This window comes from Zootoca vivipara, chromosome 12 (genome assembly GCF_965207765.1).
Source record: "Zootoca vivipara chromosome 12, rZooViv2.hap1.1, whole genome shotgun sequence".
NCBI classification, from domain to species: Eukaryota; Metazoa; Chordata; class Lepidosauria; order Squamata; family Lacertidae; genus Zootoca; species Zootoca vivipara.
The window spans coordinates 24117974-24132337 of NC_142595.1; the positions used below are offsets into that span (position 1 = coordinate 24117974).

Below are 14364 nucleotides of genomic sequence, written 5' to 3' on the forward strand. Positions count from 1 at the left end.
CCTTCCTCCACTCTTCAAATACGCCAACACCCTTTATCACTGGTATCATTTGGAACAAGAATAGAAATCTAGGAAGGATATTCATTTTCACTGTGGCTATTCTCCCCCACAATGAGAGATGTAATTTTTTCCAAGTTTCTAAGTCTTTTTTTATGTCGTTCCAAATTTTTATATAGTTATCGTTGTATAAGTTTATATTCTTTTCTGACAGCCAGATTCCGAGATATTTCACCTTCTTTACCATTTCAATCCCATATTTCCCCTGGAGTTCTTCCCTTTCCTTCCTTGTCATATTTTTGATGATCATTTTAGTCTTTTTCTTATTCACTCTAAATCCTGCTAGGGTTCCAAATTTGTTCATTTCTTTCAGTAGTTCGTCAAGGCTAGTTTCCGGGTCTTCCAATGTTATGACTAGGTCGTCGGCAAAAGCCTTCTGTTTGTATTCCCTACGACCAACCCTTATCGCCTTTATTAAGAGGCATGACATTTTTTCACTGTAGAGATAATGGTATTGTAGCTAGTACCCATCAATAGCATTTTCCTCCTTCGATTTGTCAAATCCTCTTCTTATTATCATTTATTACGCATGCTATTTGTTGGTCCTGACATGCTGATTTTCAGCTGCGTCAAGCATTTCTTTCCGTGCTAAGGTAGGATCGAGCAAACAGGTAACTATAAGCGAGCAAGCAGGGAAATTGACAGCATTTTAATAGCGGCTAACCACACAAAAGGGACCCAGGTGGCGCTGTGGTTAAACCACTGAGCCTAGGGCTTGCTGATCAGAAGGTCGGCGGTTTCGAATCCCTGTGACGGGGTGAGCTCCCGTTGCTTGGTCCCAGCTCCTGCCAACCTAGCAGTTCGAAAGCACATCAAAATACAAGTAGATAAATAGGAACCACTACAGCGGGAAGGTAAACGGCGTTTCCATGTGCTACTCTGGTTTGCCAGAAGCGGCTTTGTCATGCTGGCCACATGACCTGGAAGCTATACGCCGGCTCCCTTAGCCAATAATGCGAGATGAGCGCTGCAACCCCAGAGTCGGTCACGACCGGACCTAATGGTCAGGGGTCCCTTTACCTTTACCTTTAACCACACAAAATTGGATGGGATACGATGCCCCTGTTGCCTTGTCCGGGTTGCACCCAGGGCAGCTGCCCCTGACACCTGCGTCGAACAATACCACTGCTTACTTATTATCCTCCCAGCTCCTTTTTTATCTTTTTGAAACATGAAGTAATCCTTTGCCTGTCAGCTAACACACATCCCCTTTGGCAAACATGTAGGCCTCCAAAAACAGGAAGATTCTGTTGTTGTTTCCCAACAAAGGAAAATATACAAATATATAAAGTCGTCCTTCCCGCTTTGATGATCTTGATCCGTGCAAAAGAGCCAAAAAATAAAACACTCCTCAGTTTCACAGGCATGAGTCACTAGCCAATTCTATGAAAAAGAAGAAGAAGAAAAGAGAAATAATTCTTTCAGATTCTTGACTTCTTGCTCCAATACCATTCATAAGAAATCCCTGTCAAAAACAAACATGCACCACACCTATAAGCCGCAGGGCTTGGGTCCATTGCAAAGTGATAAACTCAAGATGGCATCTCCGACATGATCACTGAGTTTCCTGTATCTGACTAACGGCTGTAGAGGACTGAGATCACAGCCTGTAGGCAGTTAATGCTCATCCCCATTGCATTCCTAATAAAAATCTCCCCTGTCACTCCCATTGGTAGCAAATAGCACCTTGGGGACAGAGAAATTGCATTGCAACCATTACAGGGGATTAAATCCACTCGTGTTACGCCACCAATCCTGATTCCCCCGTTCCTATTATTTAGGGGAAGGAAACAAAACACAATTCCTGCATGGGTTGTACTTGGAGGGAAAGAAAGGGTCTATTAAGACAGTCACATTTACACAGGGAGGGAAGAAAAGACCAGTACCAGCTAAATGCAGTACATATTGGTTGGTTTCTTTAGTGCAAGCAGAGAATTTGATTTACACCAGCCAGCCAGCCATTCACTCATCATATTTGCACTGTGTTGCACATATCTAGTGATATACAGGCAATGAAATTTAAATGGGCTTTTATTTTTAAACCAAAATTATTTATATTTTTAAAATTATATTTTAAAACCAAAAGGATGGATATTTTAAAATGTTTTCAGATGATCTTAATTGCTTTAAATATGCTTTTATTTTATTTTTAATTGTATTGTTTTAACATATTGGTGTTAGCTGCCCGGGGCTCCATTGAAAAGAAAGGTGGGAGGGGTATTATTATTATTATTATTATTATTATTATTATTATCCAGAGCCATAAGGAGATGATAGATGGTAGATGGTAGATGGTAGATCAGGCATCCCCAAACTGCGGCCCTCCAGATGTTTTGGCCTACAACTCCCATGATCCCTAGCTAACAGGACCAGTGGTCGGGGAAGATGGGGATTGTAGTCCAAAACATCTGGAGGGCCGAAGTTTGGGGATGCCTGTGGTAGATGATAGATAGATGATAGATAGACAGATAGATATTCAAGTATGCTGAAGAAATGAAGGTAAATGGTTTTAGAAACTGGAGGGAGGCTTAATAAGTTAGAAGATATTTCCGGCCAGAGCTGCATCACATGGATCGTTTCGGAGTTTTGACTCCACTCCACCCAAATCCGCCCCTGTTAGCAGAACAAATACCCGGAGGGCGCTGCGTTTCCACACCAGCAGACAATTTGGGTTTGCACACATCATCCAGCTTGGCCAGGAGATAATTAAATGGGCAAAGAGATGAAAGTATGTTGCCTAAGGAGGTGTGGACTTCTGCAATCAAACACTCCCTTTGTTTTCATATATAAAGCCCGATCCTACATTGAGGCTGTTCTGCTTCGCTCTGCCAGCCCTGCAGCAGGTTCTGCCCAGCAAGGCCCTTCTCGTACGCCATGTCCCTCTCCATCCGGGCATCTTCGGGGCCTCGCCAGTTCTCCTCCCGGAGCGGATACGGAGGAGGTTCCCTTAGGCTGTCTAGCAGCAGCAGTGCAGGGAGCTTTGGAGGGGGGTTTGGCGGCGGGTCTCTGCTCAACTTTGGTAGCGGCGGTGGATATGGAGGAGGAGGAGGAGGATATGGAGGAGGCAGTGGGTTTGGTGGAGGCCTGGGTAGTGGATATGGTGGAGGGTTCGGTGGTGGATATGGTGGAGGGTTAGGAGGGGGCTACGGTGGAGGGTTAGGAGCTGGCTTTGGAGGTGGCTATGGGGCTGGAGGAGGAGGAGGAGGAGGAGAAAGCAGCCTTCTATCAGGTACTGAAAAGGAAACCATGCAGAACCTGAACGACCGCCTGGCTGCCTACCTGGACAGGGTGCGTTCGCTGGAAGAAGCCAACACTGAACTGGAACGCAGGATCCGCGAATGGTATGAGAAAAATGGCCCTGGGGCTGGTGGCCCAGGGACCGGCAGAGATTACAGTAGATACTACCCTGTGATTGAAGATCTCAGGAACAAGGTGAGCAAATCCCCCCACTCACCCCCAATGATGCCCTGCAAAGAGGGATTGTCGAGGCATTCTGGGAATTGTAGTTCTGTGATGGGTAGATAGGTCTCCTAACTTCTCTCAGTACCCTTAACTAAATACAGTTCCCAGGATTCTTTTGGGGGAACCCACGACTGCTTGAAGCGGTATGATGATAGGGCAGAGGGGGCCTATGCCATGTTCGTTAATTTCAGTGTGTCTGCCGTGAGTGAAACTTAGTTGGCTGCCATCCCAAGTTAGCTGCTGTGTGTGGTTTTCGCAGGCATGTTTTTTATTTCCATGTGCAGTTTTATCTGCATGTATTTATTTTAGAATTACTAGTGAAACGTCAGTACTAATGAACAAGCAATGGTCTGGGCAGAGCTGTATTCTCTAGAAACGTTCTTCTTGTTTCCCAGATCATCAACGCGACGATCGAAAATGCCCGGATTGTTCTTCAAATTGACAATGCAAGGCTGGCAGCTGATGATTTCAGGCTGAAGTAAGTAGACACCCCTTCCTTATGAAATATTCACCTCCCCGCTCCAAACCTATCATCTTCTTTAGCTACGTGATCTGTACCTACTCTCTTGCATTTGTAAATAGTAGTAAGGTAAGGTGCAGATCACATTGATCCAGCTACAGCAAGTCATTTGATACAATGCCGTTCGTTTAACAGAAAGAGCTCTGTGTCTAATTTCTTCTTAGATTCGAGAACGAAGTGGCACTTCGCCAGAGTGTTGAGGCCGACATTAACGGCCTCCGCAGAGTCCTAGATGAGCTGACTTTGACCAGGGCTGACTTGGAGATGCAGATAGAGAATCTGAACGAGGAGCTGGCATACCTCAAGAAGAACCATGAGGAAGTAGGCCATGTTGTACTTACATTATTTCAGTTTGTTTGTTTGTTTTCATTTTTTCAAGGGGAAGCCAGAGTCAGGTCTGCTTGCTGGATCTTGTTCTCCAACCCTTGCTTTAGGACAGATCCTCACCATGAATTTAAAGCATTTTCGATGTACATGGGTCTTCCCACAAAGACTTCTACAGTTCATTGAGGGTGCTGGAAAGGGTAGCTCTGTGAGGGGGGAAACTACAGTTCCCAGAATGCTTTATATTTTAAATGTGTGTTGGATATGCTACAAATGTATATTGTGGATCTGTCCATAGAGGCAGTTTTAGGGCTAAGGGTTGTCAATTACGTGTGTGTTGGGGCAAACACAGTTGAACTCTGGCATACTTGGATGCCACAAGGAATGTGCTTCTTCCTATCAGAAAGCTTCTTAAACCCCAAATGAGGGGTTCCCAAACTGTGGTCCATGGACCACGAGCAGTTCAAAAGTTTCACCCAGGTGTTCCTCAACATGTCTGTGATGAATGGCAGTAGCAGCCACTGTGAATGGCAGGCTCAGTGGCTGCTCTGTTGTTCTAAGAGGCCGGATGGACTGGAAATGACTGGGAGAGGGTACCTAAAAGGACCGGAGAGGATTGGCAGCCAGAAAGGCAGAGTGTCACCCATTGCATCAAATGCTCACATTGATTTCTAATTATATTTTTATTGCTGCTTTTATTTCATACATATCATATCTATGGAATTCATACACACACACACACACACACACACACACAGAGAGAGAGAGAGAGAGAGAGAGAGAGAGAGAGAGAGAGAGAGAGAGAGAGAGGTACCTCGGGTTACAGACGCTTCAGGTTACAGACTCTGCTAACCAAGAAATAGTACCTCAGGTTAAGAACTTTACCTCAGGATGAGAACAGAAATCGTGCGGCGGCAGCGCAGCGGCAGTGCAGCGGCAGGCCTCATTAGCTAAAGCGGTACCTCAGGTTAAGAACAGTTTCAGGTTAAGAACGGACCTCCAGAACCAGGGCCGTCTTACGTATGTTTGGCGCCCTGGCGCCGTGGTGCGACAGATTCCCTCCGGCACCCCCACTCCGCCCCGTTTCCCAGCGCGGCGGGCGCAGCGCAGCAGTGCGGCTGCCGGGGGCGCAGCTCCGCGGAGGGAGGGAGGGTGCAGCTGCATGGCGGGTGGGTGGGCGGGCGGGTGCAGCTGCGTGCCGCCTCTCTGGCGGGCGGGCGCCCTGGCGCCCTGTGCCACCGAGCCTGGCCGTAGGGCCGGCCCTGTCCAGAACAAATTAAGTTCTTAACCCGAGGTACCACTGTATATGGAATAAAAGAAGCATTCAAATGTTCAGTTTAAAAATTATACAGAATCAAGGACAAGTCATTCTAACTGCTATGGCAGGCAAAAAGATCGCGAATTGTTCCTCCAAGACCCTCAACCATTTAAAAGTGGTCCGGGGCAGGGGGAGTTTAGGAACCACTGCCCTGAATGATGTATTATTCTAGAATCTGAGTAGGCACAAACAATTTTCTTCTCGGTGAGTCTCCTGCATGGGAGGTCCAGAGGGTGGCAACACAAGAATGGGCCTTTTCCATGGTGGCTCCTCACTTCTGGAATGCTCCATAGCTGCCATGTTTTCGCTTTTCTTGCGAGGAAGCCTATTCAGCATAAGGGAAAATCCCTGTAAAAAAGGGATAACTTGGCAGCTATGGAATGCTCTCCAGAGGGAGGCTCACCTGGTGCCATCATTACTTACCTTTAGGTGCCGGGCAAAATCTTTTCATTTCTGCTAGGCCCTTCGCTTTTGATTATCTGTGGCCTCCTTCAGTGGGTCAGATGAATTAGTCCTGCCCTTTGAAAGTATAAATGAGTTATTAATTATTGGTGAAGAAAAGATGATGCTTTTAGAATAGAATATTTGAGTGATAATGATAAAATGTGTTAGAATAATTTAAGATATAAAATGGAAATTGCTTCATTGGAATTTTAAAATGGATCCAGTGAGGGGGAAATTGAGGAAGTCAACAATGTTAAGTAAAAAATGCAAGAATTGATATGTGTGGTTTTTTATGTTATGTTTTTGTTTTGTTTTTTTGCTTTTTGCTTTTGTTTTTGTGATTTTGTAATATTGGGAAATGAATAAAAATTATTTTTAAAAAATGAAAATATAAATGAGTTTTAGCTAGCCCTCGTGTTTCGTTTTTATGCGTGTGTTATTTATTTGTTGCTGTAAGTTGCTCTGAGCTACTTTTGTGTTTGCTTTAATAAAAGGGCTGGTGAACTGCTTTTTTTTTAAAGTCTAGTAAGTTTAACAAATGAATAAAATAAAGACTGCTTGTTTCTATTTGGTCTTCTCAGGAGCTCCAAGGACTCCAGGGCAGTGCTGGGGGGCAAGTCAGTGTGGAGATGGATGCTGCTCCAGGGATTGACTTGACCAAACTCCTGAATGACATGAGAGCTCAGTATGAGGCAGTCGCTGAACAGCACCGGAAAGAAGCTGAAGCCTGGTTCAACGAAAAGGTGACCACCTTGGGAACAAAACCATTTGCTCAGGTCAAATGGGAAAAACTAGGGCTCGAAGGTGAGCTGCGTCCTTACTGTCCTTCTCCCCTCATTCCGGCATTTGATGTTTCAGAGCGGAGAGCTGAAGAGAGAGATCTCTTCAAACACCGAGCAGCTCCAGTCGGGAAAGAGCGAAATCACGGACCTGAGACGTACGTTGCAAAGCCTGGAGATCGAGCTGCAGTCGCAACTCGCTATGGTATGGGAATCCGCCCACTGGGGCCAGAGAACCTTTAATGTCTCTTATGTTTACGTTTTGCGGACATGACCTTTAAATCAGCACAATGGGGCACGGCAGAGAGAGGAGGCAGAGGCTGCAAATATGGGTGAATTCAGTAAACTTGTGGTAAGTTGACTCACTGGCAGTGACAGAAGCCAGGCCCAGCAGGAAAACATCAAGTGAGGTGTTGGCTCAAGCCTGACAGCATGGTGGATTAGTATTTTATCCACCCAGGCACCAGTCTCAATGGGGAGCTGGATTCTGTGGTTTAGCAAGCTGAAAAGGGGGTTGGTAGCTGCAGAAGCAGTCCATGGGGCAGAGTGGGGAAATGATGATACTGGCCTAGCTTAGAGCATTAATGTTAAGATTTTGGCAATACAGTGGTACCTTGGTTTAAGTACACAATTGGTTCCGGAAGTCTGTACTTAACCTGAAGCGTACTTAACCTGAAGCGAACTTTCCCATTGAAAGTAATAGAAAGTGAATTAATCCATTCCAGACGGTCCACGGAGTACTTAACCTGAAGCGTACTTAACCTGAAGCGAACTTTCCCATTGAAAGTAATGGAAAGTGGATTAATCCGTTCCAGACGGGTCTGCGGAGTACTTAAACTGAAAGTACTCAAACCGAAGCGTACTTAAACCGAGGTATGACTGTAGTTCTCACTTCTGCCCCAGTCAAAATTTAGATCAGCCTTCTCCAATCTGGTGCCCTCTTGATTTTTTTTTTAGACTCCAACTCCCATTTGCTCCAGCCACTGGGTTTGGTGAGGCATGATGTCTGGAGAGCCCCTGGTTGAGGAATACTGGGATTTGAACATAGGCCAGTTGTGGGGAGGGGCTGATTTGAACCAGAAGGCGGGTATAAATCGGGAAAATTAAATTAAAAACAAACAAAGGGAAACAGGAAGTAACGGCGAAAACCTTGGCACAGGACACGTGACCAGAGAGGAGTAAGAGTTGCTTAGTCACAGGCAGAGTGACCATGACTGAATGATATCTTACTATGAGCCAGTGAGGATCTGACAAGTACCCAAATCAACAGCTAGAAGTCCTACCATTTTTCAAGCTACCTGAGGGAAGGCATGGGGAAGAAATTTGGTTTGGTTTGCCTATTAACATGAACCTACCTAACTTGCCTTCCCTGAAACGATAAATTGTGTTCCAAAATTGCAACTCTTGCAGGACATGCATATTAAAGCGCATATATTTGTGGAAACGACGTGCAAATTGCACGCAAAAATGTATAAATCGGGGTGGGGAAAATGCACACAAAATGCCGACAAATTTTCACGAGGGCTTTTTGGGGATGAAAAACAAAATTGTCATGTGGTGTGGGAACGTAGCAAACTTAAGATATGAAAAATAAGGAAAACAGAGAGAAGACAGAGTGGTCCATCTCTATCTGAGAGCCAAACTGCACATTAAATGCAACTTTTCTAGACGTTTTCCTCACTGCCGGGTTCCTGACATGTGCATTTGGAGGTGGGCATTTTCAGCGGAGAGCAACAGGCAGGGAAGGGGGTTTGGCACCGTTTCCTGCCAGCTGTTTTTTCTCCCCTGTTGATCTTCCTTCCCGGAACTGGCTTTTCCCCCTTCAAAGGAGGCAACTGGGCCAGTTACATAGCTTTGTGAGTCATGTGTTACTGGGCCTGTGGGTCACTCTGTCTTTCATTCAAGAGTCATATGGGTGCCACTATCTGACAAAAGGTTATACAACCTACTTCTTCCGCTTCATTTCTGTGTATTGGGTAACACACCTCTCTTCCTTTCAATACAGAAAAAATCTCTTGAAGACACCCTAGGAGAGACCGAAGCAGGCTACTGTGCCCAGCTGGCACAAATGCAGCTTCAAATTGGAAACCTGGAATCCCAGCTTTTCCAGGTCCGAGCAGACATGGAGCGGCAAAATGTGGAATATCAGCATCTCCTGGATATCAAGACCCGTCTCGAGATGGAGATTGAGACTTACCGCCGACTGCTAGATGGCGAAATTGGGTAGGAAGGCCACCAAATTTACCTCTCTCCCTGCGGTGTCAGTTCTCTCACACTGAGACTGAGCATACAATGTACCTACATCAAGCACATTTGAAGCACATTTTCCTCCCTCAAGGAATTATGGGAGTTGTAGTTTTGAAGGGTTCCTGGGAACTGTAACCCTGTGAGGAGTCAACTACAGAACCCAAAATTATTTGAGAGGAAGAATGCGCCTCAAATTGTGCTTTCAAGGTATAGTGGGGGTGCACCCTGAGCTTGTTTTGTCTTTACTATGCCTGATTCTGACAAAAGGATGTGGCCTGACATTTCTACCATCTCTCCACAGGTCATTTGAAAGTGCTTCTGTGGCAAGTGTCAAGTCGGTGGATTCCTCTCGCGGTGAGCAAACATTAGGATTGCAGTTGCACAGCTGGGGCCTGCCAAAAATACATAACAATGCACTTGAGTTCAGGATTCCAGCCAGCCAGCCATGCCATGCCCTTTCCTAGGATACTCCATTCCATTCCCCTTTCTCACCCCCAGGTTTTCCATTTTCTCCTCAGCATTTAGTCAGCTCAGCAGACTGTTGCCACTAAACCTGCTCAGTCTTTACTGGGCTCGTGTAGGATATTCCCTCTTAGAGTTCCACCCAGCCCCATATAAAATCATTATTTATTTCATTTATGAATCGCCTTTTCTCCAGAAGGAGCCTGGGACTATGTGCAATAAATAAACAAGACAAACTGGTTATTTTGTACTTCTACAAGCCTGGGGATTGTCCCCCCCCCCCAGCTTACTGAGAGTGTTACCTCCCATTTGTTTGGAGCTACGGACGATCCTGCCAACCTAGCAGTTCGAAAGCACGTCAAAGTGCAAGTAGATAAATAGGTACCGCTACAGCGGGAAGGTAAACGACGTTTCCGTGCACTGCTCTGGTTTGCCAGAAGCGGCTTTGTCATGCTGGCCACATGACCTGGAAGCTATACGCCGGCTCCCTCGGCCAATAACGCGAGATGAGTGCCGCAACCCCAGAGTTGGTCACGACTGGACCTAATGGTCAGGGGTCCCTTTACCTTTACAAAAGACCCACACCTGGAGTATGGGTTTGCTAATGGTATATAGAAGAAGCAGGAAACCACAAGCCCCAGGGGGCAACTATGGCTCTCTGGGACTCTCTATCTGGCCCTCATAAGCCATGCCCTTCTTGTGGGTTTTTTGCCTGGCTGGAGCAAATCCCTTAACTGTGACCGTTGCTTTCGCTTGTCAGGATGGGAGATAAAGAGGGGTGGGGTATCAGTGTGTTCAGGAACTAGCCAACTGTACAAAGGCAAAATTTGTATTCATTGCTCTGTCCACTTTTGCCTCTGGCCTGCCCACCACCCCTGGCCCTTGAAGCGTTCCTTGGGGAACAATTTGGCTCCGCCCTTCAAAATGCCATAAACCGCTGGTCTGAATACTTTGACCTTGCACTAACATCTCCTCGCCGTCTTCTCAGTTTACTTACTGCCACCTGGAGGACGGAGCCTTTGTCTTTCCAAGCTCCTGTAGCACCCACAAGCATGCCTTGCCTCTTGGACTCATTTACTGACTCTTCCGGAGCAAGCACACTTTCATTTAAAGTATCCCGAGCTAAACCGAATGCTTGGCAAACGTGAAACGGGTCGTGTGAAAGTGAAACGGTTCGTGAAACTTCTGTTTTGTTTTACTTAGATCCAAACAAAACCAGGAAGATCAAAACCATCGTCGAAGAGGTAGTGGATGGCAAAGTGGTTTCATCCCAAGTTAAGGAAGTTGAAGAGAAGATATAAGCGAAAAGCTTCGATTCGTTCTGCAAACGTGCGCAATTACTAGGTTTACTTTTTCTCCAATCGTCGCTTTCCTCTCTTAAGCATGAAATGTTACAGAAGCAAAGATGCATTTGAAATTCTCTCTAGCCAAATGATTCAATAAAAACTCTGCCTCAGCTTGCAAGGTGGCTTATCTTACAAGTCAATCCAATGGGGCGGTTCCATCACAGGTTGTCTCATTGGGTGGGCTGTGGCTTGGGGTGGATGACATTGATCTAAGAAGGATATAGCAGGTGTGCCCACCTCCCATGCCCGCCCTGTCCTTGCATCTTCCTCTCCTGTTGTTCCCAGCCAGGTGGTTGGGCCATTCAATAGGTAAAACAGAAAATATCACAACATATATAATCAGAATAAAAACAAGAACCCAATAACACACACACCCCAGAAAAGAGCCACATTTTAAAAGGGTATATGTCAAACAGATCAACCAAAGCCCTGGTTAAAATGGAACCTTTTTGCCTGGTGCCTAAAGGTGTGTGATGAAGGCACCAGGCGAACTTCCCTGGGGAGAGCATTCCACAGACGGGGAGCCACTGCAGAGAAGGCCCCGTTCTCGTGTTGCCACCCTCCGGACGTCTCGAGGAGGAGATACATGAAGAAGGGCCTCTGAAGTTGGTCTCGGGGTCTGGGTAGATTCATATGGAAAGAGGCAGTCCGTGAGGTATTGTGGTCCTGGGCCGTTAAAATCAGACCAGAGGATGCTTTTAGGAAATCTTGTATCTTGAATCTCCCAGGACTTTTGGTTATTCGGGGTGGAGGGGGGTATTTTTGTGTGCAAGTCAGTCACATGTTTTATCTCAGCTGGCTGCACTTTAGAAACAGCCTCACACTTCAGATTTCCAATCTATGTGCAGTGCATATCAAGTCCTGCCTGTACATATATTCAAATCCACAGGTATGGAAACAGTGGCAGAGCAAGTGTTTGGCTGGCAAAAAGGCCCGGGTTCATTTCCTGTCATCTACAGCTAAGGTTCAAAAGGACTTTTGCCTGAGAAACTGTAGAACTGTTGGTAAGCTCCGTAGACAGCACTGAACTCAATACCAACAGCTGACTCGGTATACAATAGCTTTCCTATGTGCCTGCCTACCATACTTCATAGTTCTATGTGATTTTCTCCATTCAACCCAAAAGCAATAACTGTACTCAGAACATAATATTGTGGCAATTTGTCTCCATTTGAAAACACACAAAAAGGGTAAGAAATGTTATTAACATTGTCCATACGAAGGTTTGAAAAGACAAGACTTCCTCAAGGTTTAGTAACATGGCGCCCTCCAGCTATTACTGAAATCCCAGTCAGGGGAAATGGGAGTTCCTGGGATAGTCAAGGAGGATGGGAGCTGTGGGTGCTTTAGCTGAGATTCCTGCATTGCAGGGGGTGGACTAGATGACCCTCGGGGTCCTTTCCAGCTCTATGATTCTATGAACATCCGGAAGGCACCATGTTGGGTATCTGATTACTGAAGGAATTGGAAGCAAAATTGAAGGAGGATCCCTGTTGAAGAACACTAAGTAAATAAATGAGTTTTTAAAATAAATATAGAGACAAAAGGAAGCGAGCAAGAAAAACAAACAAGCACAAAGACCACAGGTCTATGGGACACGGTACAGCAATCAAACAACACATTTCAAACTGGTTTTAAGAAGGACAGGGTGCCATCTACTGGGGACGCAGAAAACAACCATTCAAAAGAATTCACTTTTTACAAAAACACACACAAACAAAACAACGTATTTCACCCTGAGGGGGAGGTGGGGCTTGTCAACCTGGGAAGGTAGTTCATCTAGAAGGGAAACTTTCATCCTAAACCTCTGCTGCCTTGCAGAATATCTTTGGAAGGAGTAAACCCTACACAAATCTGGAGTGGAGTCCCTAAGATGGTTGGATGGTGCCTTGTGTGCCTCCTTCCGGCAACTCCTGCAGCCCAGCTGGTGCCAAATGTATTGCTCTGCTTTCCTTTGGACCACATCAGTGAGGCCAAGATGAGAGTCTTGTTGTCTGGGCAGCCCAGGACCTCCATACACACTGCCCAGACTTGCGCCCCGGGGAGTTCACTTTGGTGTTGCTAACACAGTGGTTTGACTTCACCCCTGGAGGCGCACTCCATTGTCTCTCGGGACAGACGGATGCCAACAGTGATTTCACCCTGATTCAGTGGTTCTGGTGCCCAGGTTGTTAGGCTAGTTTCCTCCGTTCAATCTAGGCAAGGCGATGCTTATTATGACAAAGAATATGGTTGGCCTATTATATTTCATTAAGATTCAAATCCTGTTGATCTCCATGCACCTGAAGGAATGTTCTTCCTATCCTCGTAGATTGCAGTGGCCCAGTTCATACACAACACAAAGTGAAACCATGGCTTAGTGCAGGCATCCCCAAACTGCGGCCCTCCAGATGTTTTGGCCTACAACTCCCATGATCTCCAGCTAACAGGACCAGTGGTCAGGGAAGATGGGAATTGTAGTCCAAAACATCTGGAGGGCCGAAGTTTGGGGATGCCTAGCTTAGTGCAAACACTTCTCTAGCCAATTAATGTCTATCGATTTTGCAATTTCTGCTAATATATGCCTTTGTATGGTCACTTAAGCCCAGTACATGAAGTTTTAAGTAATCATACAAAGGCATATATTAGCGGAAATTGCAAATTTGTATTAAAGGAAATTGCAAAATTCAGAGAAGTGCAAATTCCAAAGGACTGACATGTTTCAATTCACATATTGGTTTGGGGAGAGCAAATAAGGCAGGCTCGCATAAAAATGCAAACTTAACTCATTTCCCCACAATCCCTAGCACAAAGGCAAAAGTCAAGGAGTTCAAGGAAGATAATAGTAGAGCAGAGATCTTAGGCGGTGAAAAGATCACCTGTGATTTTTAACAAGGGCCATTTCAGTGGAGCACAGAGGGTAGAGGTCTGATTGAAAGGGGTCGAGTTGGAGGTTGGAAGAGAGAAACTCAAGAAAAGGAACAGCACACTCCAGGGATTTGGAGGGAAAATGGTGGGGGGGGGAGCAAGATCAAACAAGATCCTAGAGGGCAAGGATGATTCAGTGAAGGGGGACTTGGAGAATGTGGAGCAGGCGGGTGTAGGGCAAATCTTAGCAGAGCATCAAAGATAGAAATTCCAGAGATTGTTGCAATGGGTGTGGATCAGGGTGGTGCAGTAATGTTGCTTGGCCAGATAAAAAGCAGAAGGTAAAGGAAAGAGCCGGAACTGAAAGGGAGAGCAAACTTGCCAGATCTCTTGTTTTCTGCCAGGACCTCTCGGCAACTATGAAAGCATCAGTGGGGAGATGAATTGAGGGACAGCAAACCAGGGCTGGAGTTCAATGGGGTGAAAATCTTGATGGGGCCAATGGGACAAATGTTGAAGATAGGGAGGAGTGGAAAGTGGGAATTGTATTATCAGTGC

General features: G+C 45.9%; 1 protein-coding gene across 2 annotated transcripts; it reads left to right on the forward strand.

Moving 5' to 3' along the window:
- The first annotated feature begins 2931 nt into the window (after nt 1-2931).
- LOC118095725 (keratin, type I cytoskeletal 12-like) lies at nt 2932-11077 on the forward strand. 2 transcript variants are annotated; one of them, XM_035136958.2, is made up of 8 exons: nt 2932-3489; nt 3915-3997; nt 4204-4360; nt 6707-6868; nt 6984-7109; nt 8910-9127; nt 9453-9505; nt 10817-11077. In XM_035136958.2, the coding sequence occupies exons 1-8, from the start codon at nt 2932-2934 to the stop codon at nt 10912-10914; spliced, it is 1455 nt and encodes a 484-aa protein (XP_034992849.1). In that variant the 3' UTR covers nt 10915-11077. The 2 variants fall into 2 exon arrangements, with proteins under 2 accessions (XP_034992849.1, XP_034992850.1); XM_035136959.2 differs by lacking the exon at nt 9453-9505 and having other exon boundaries at nt 10779-11077.
- Nucleotides 11078-14364: the final 3287 nt, after the last annotated feature.

What these genes read in the sequence shown, in the direction of transcription:
- LOC118095725 (XM_035136958.2), top strand. Translation starts at nt 2,932, where the DNA reads ATGTCCCTCTCCATCCGGGCATCTTCGGGGCCTCGCCAGTTCTCCTCC. An exon ending in TTGAAGATCTCAGGAACAAG is followed by an intron (nt 3,490 to 3,914) that starts GTGAGCAAATCC and finishes CTTGTTTCCCAG; the next exon opens with ATCATCAACGCGACGATCGA. An exon ending in CTGCTAGATGGCGAAATTGG is followed by an intron (nt 9,128 to 9,452) that starts GTAGGAAGGCCA and finishes ATCTCTCCACAG; the next exon opens with GTCATTTGAAAGTGCTTCTG.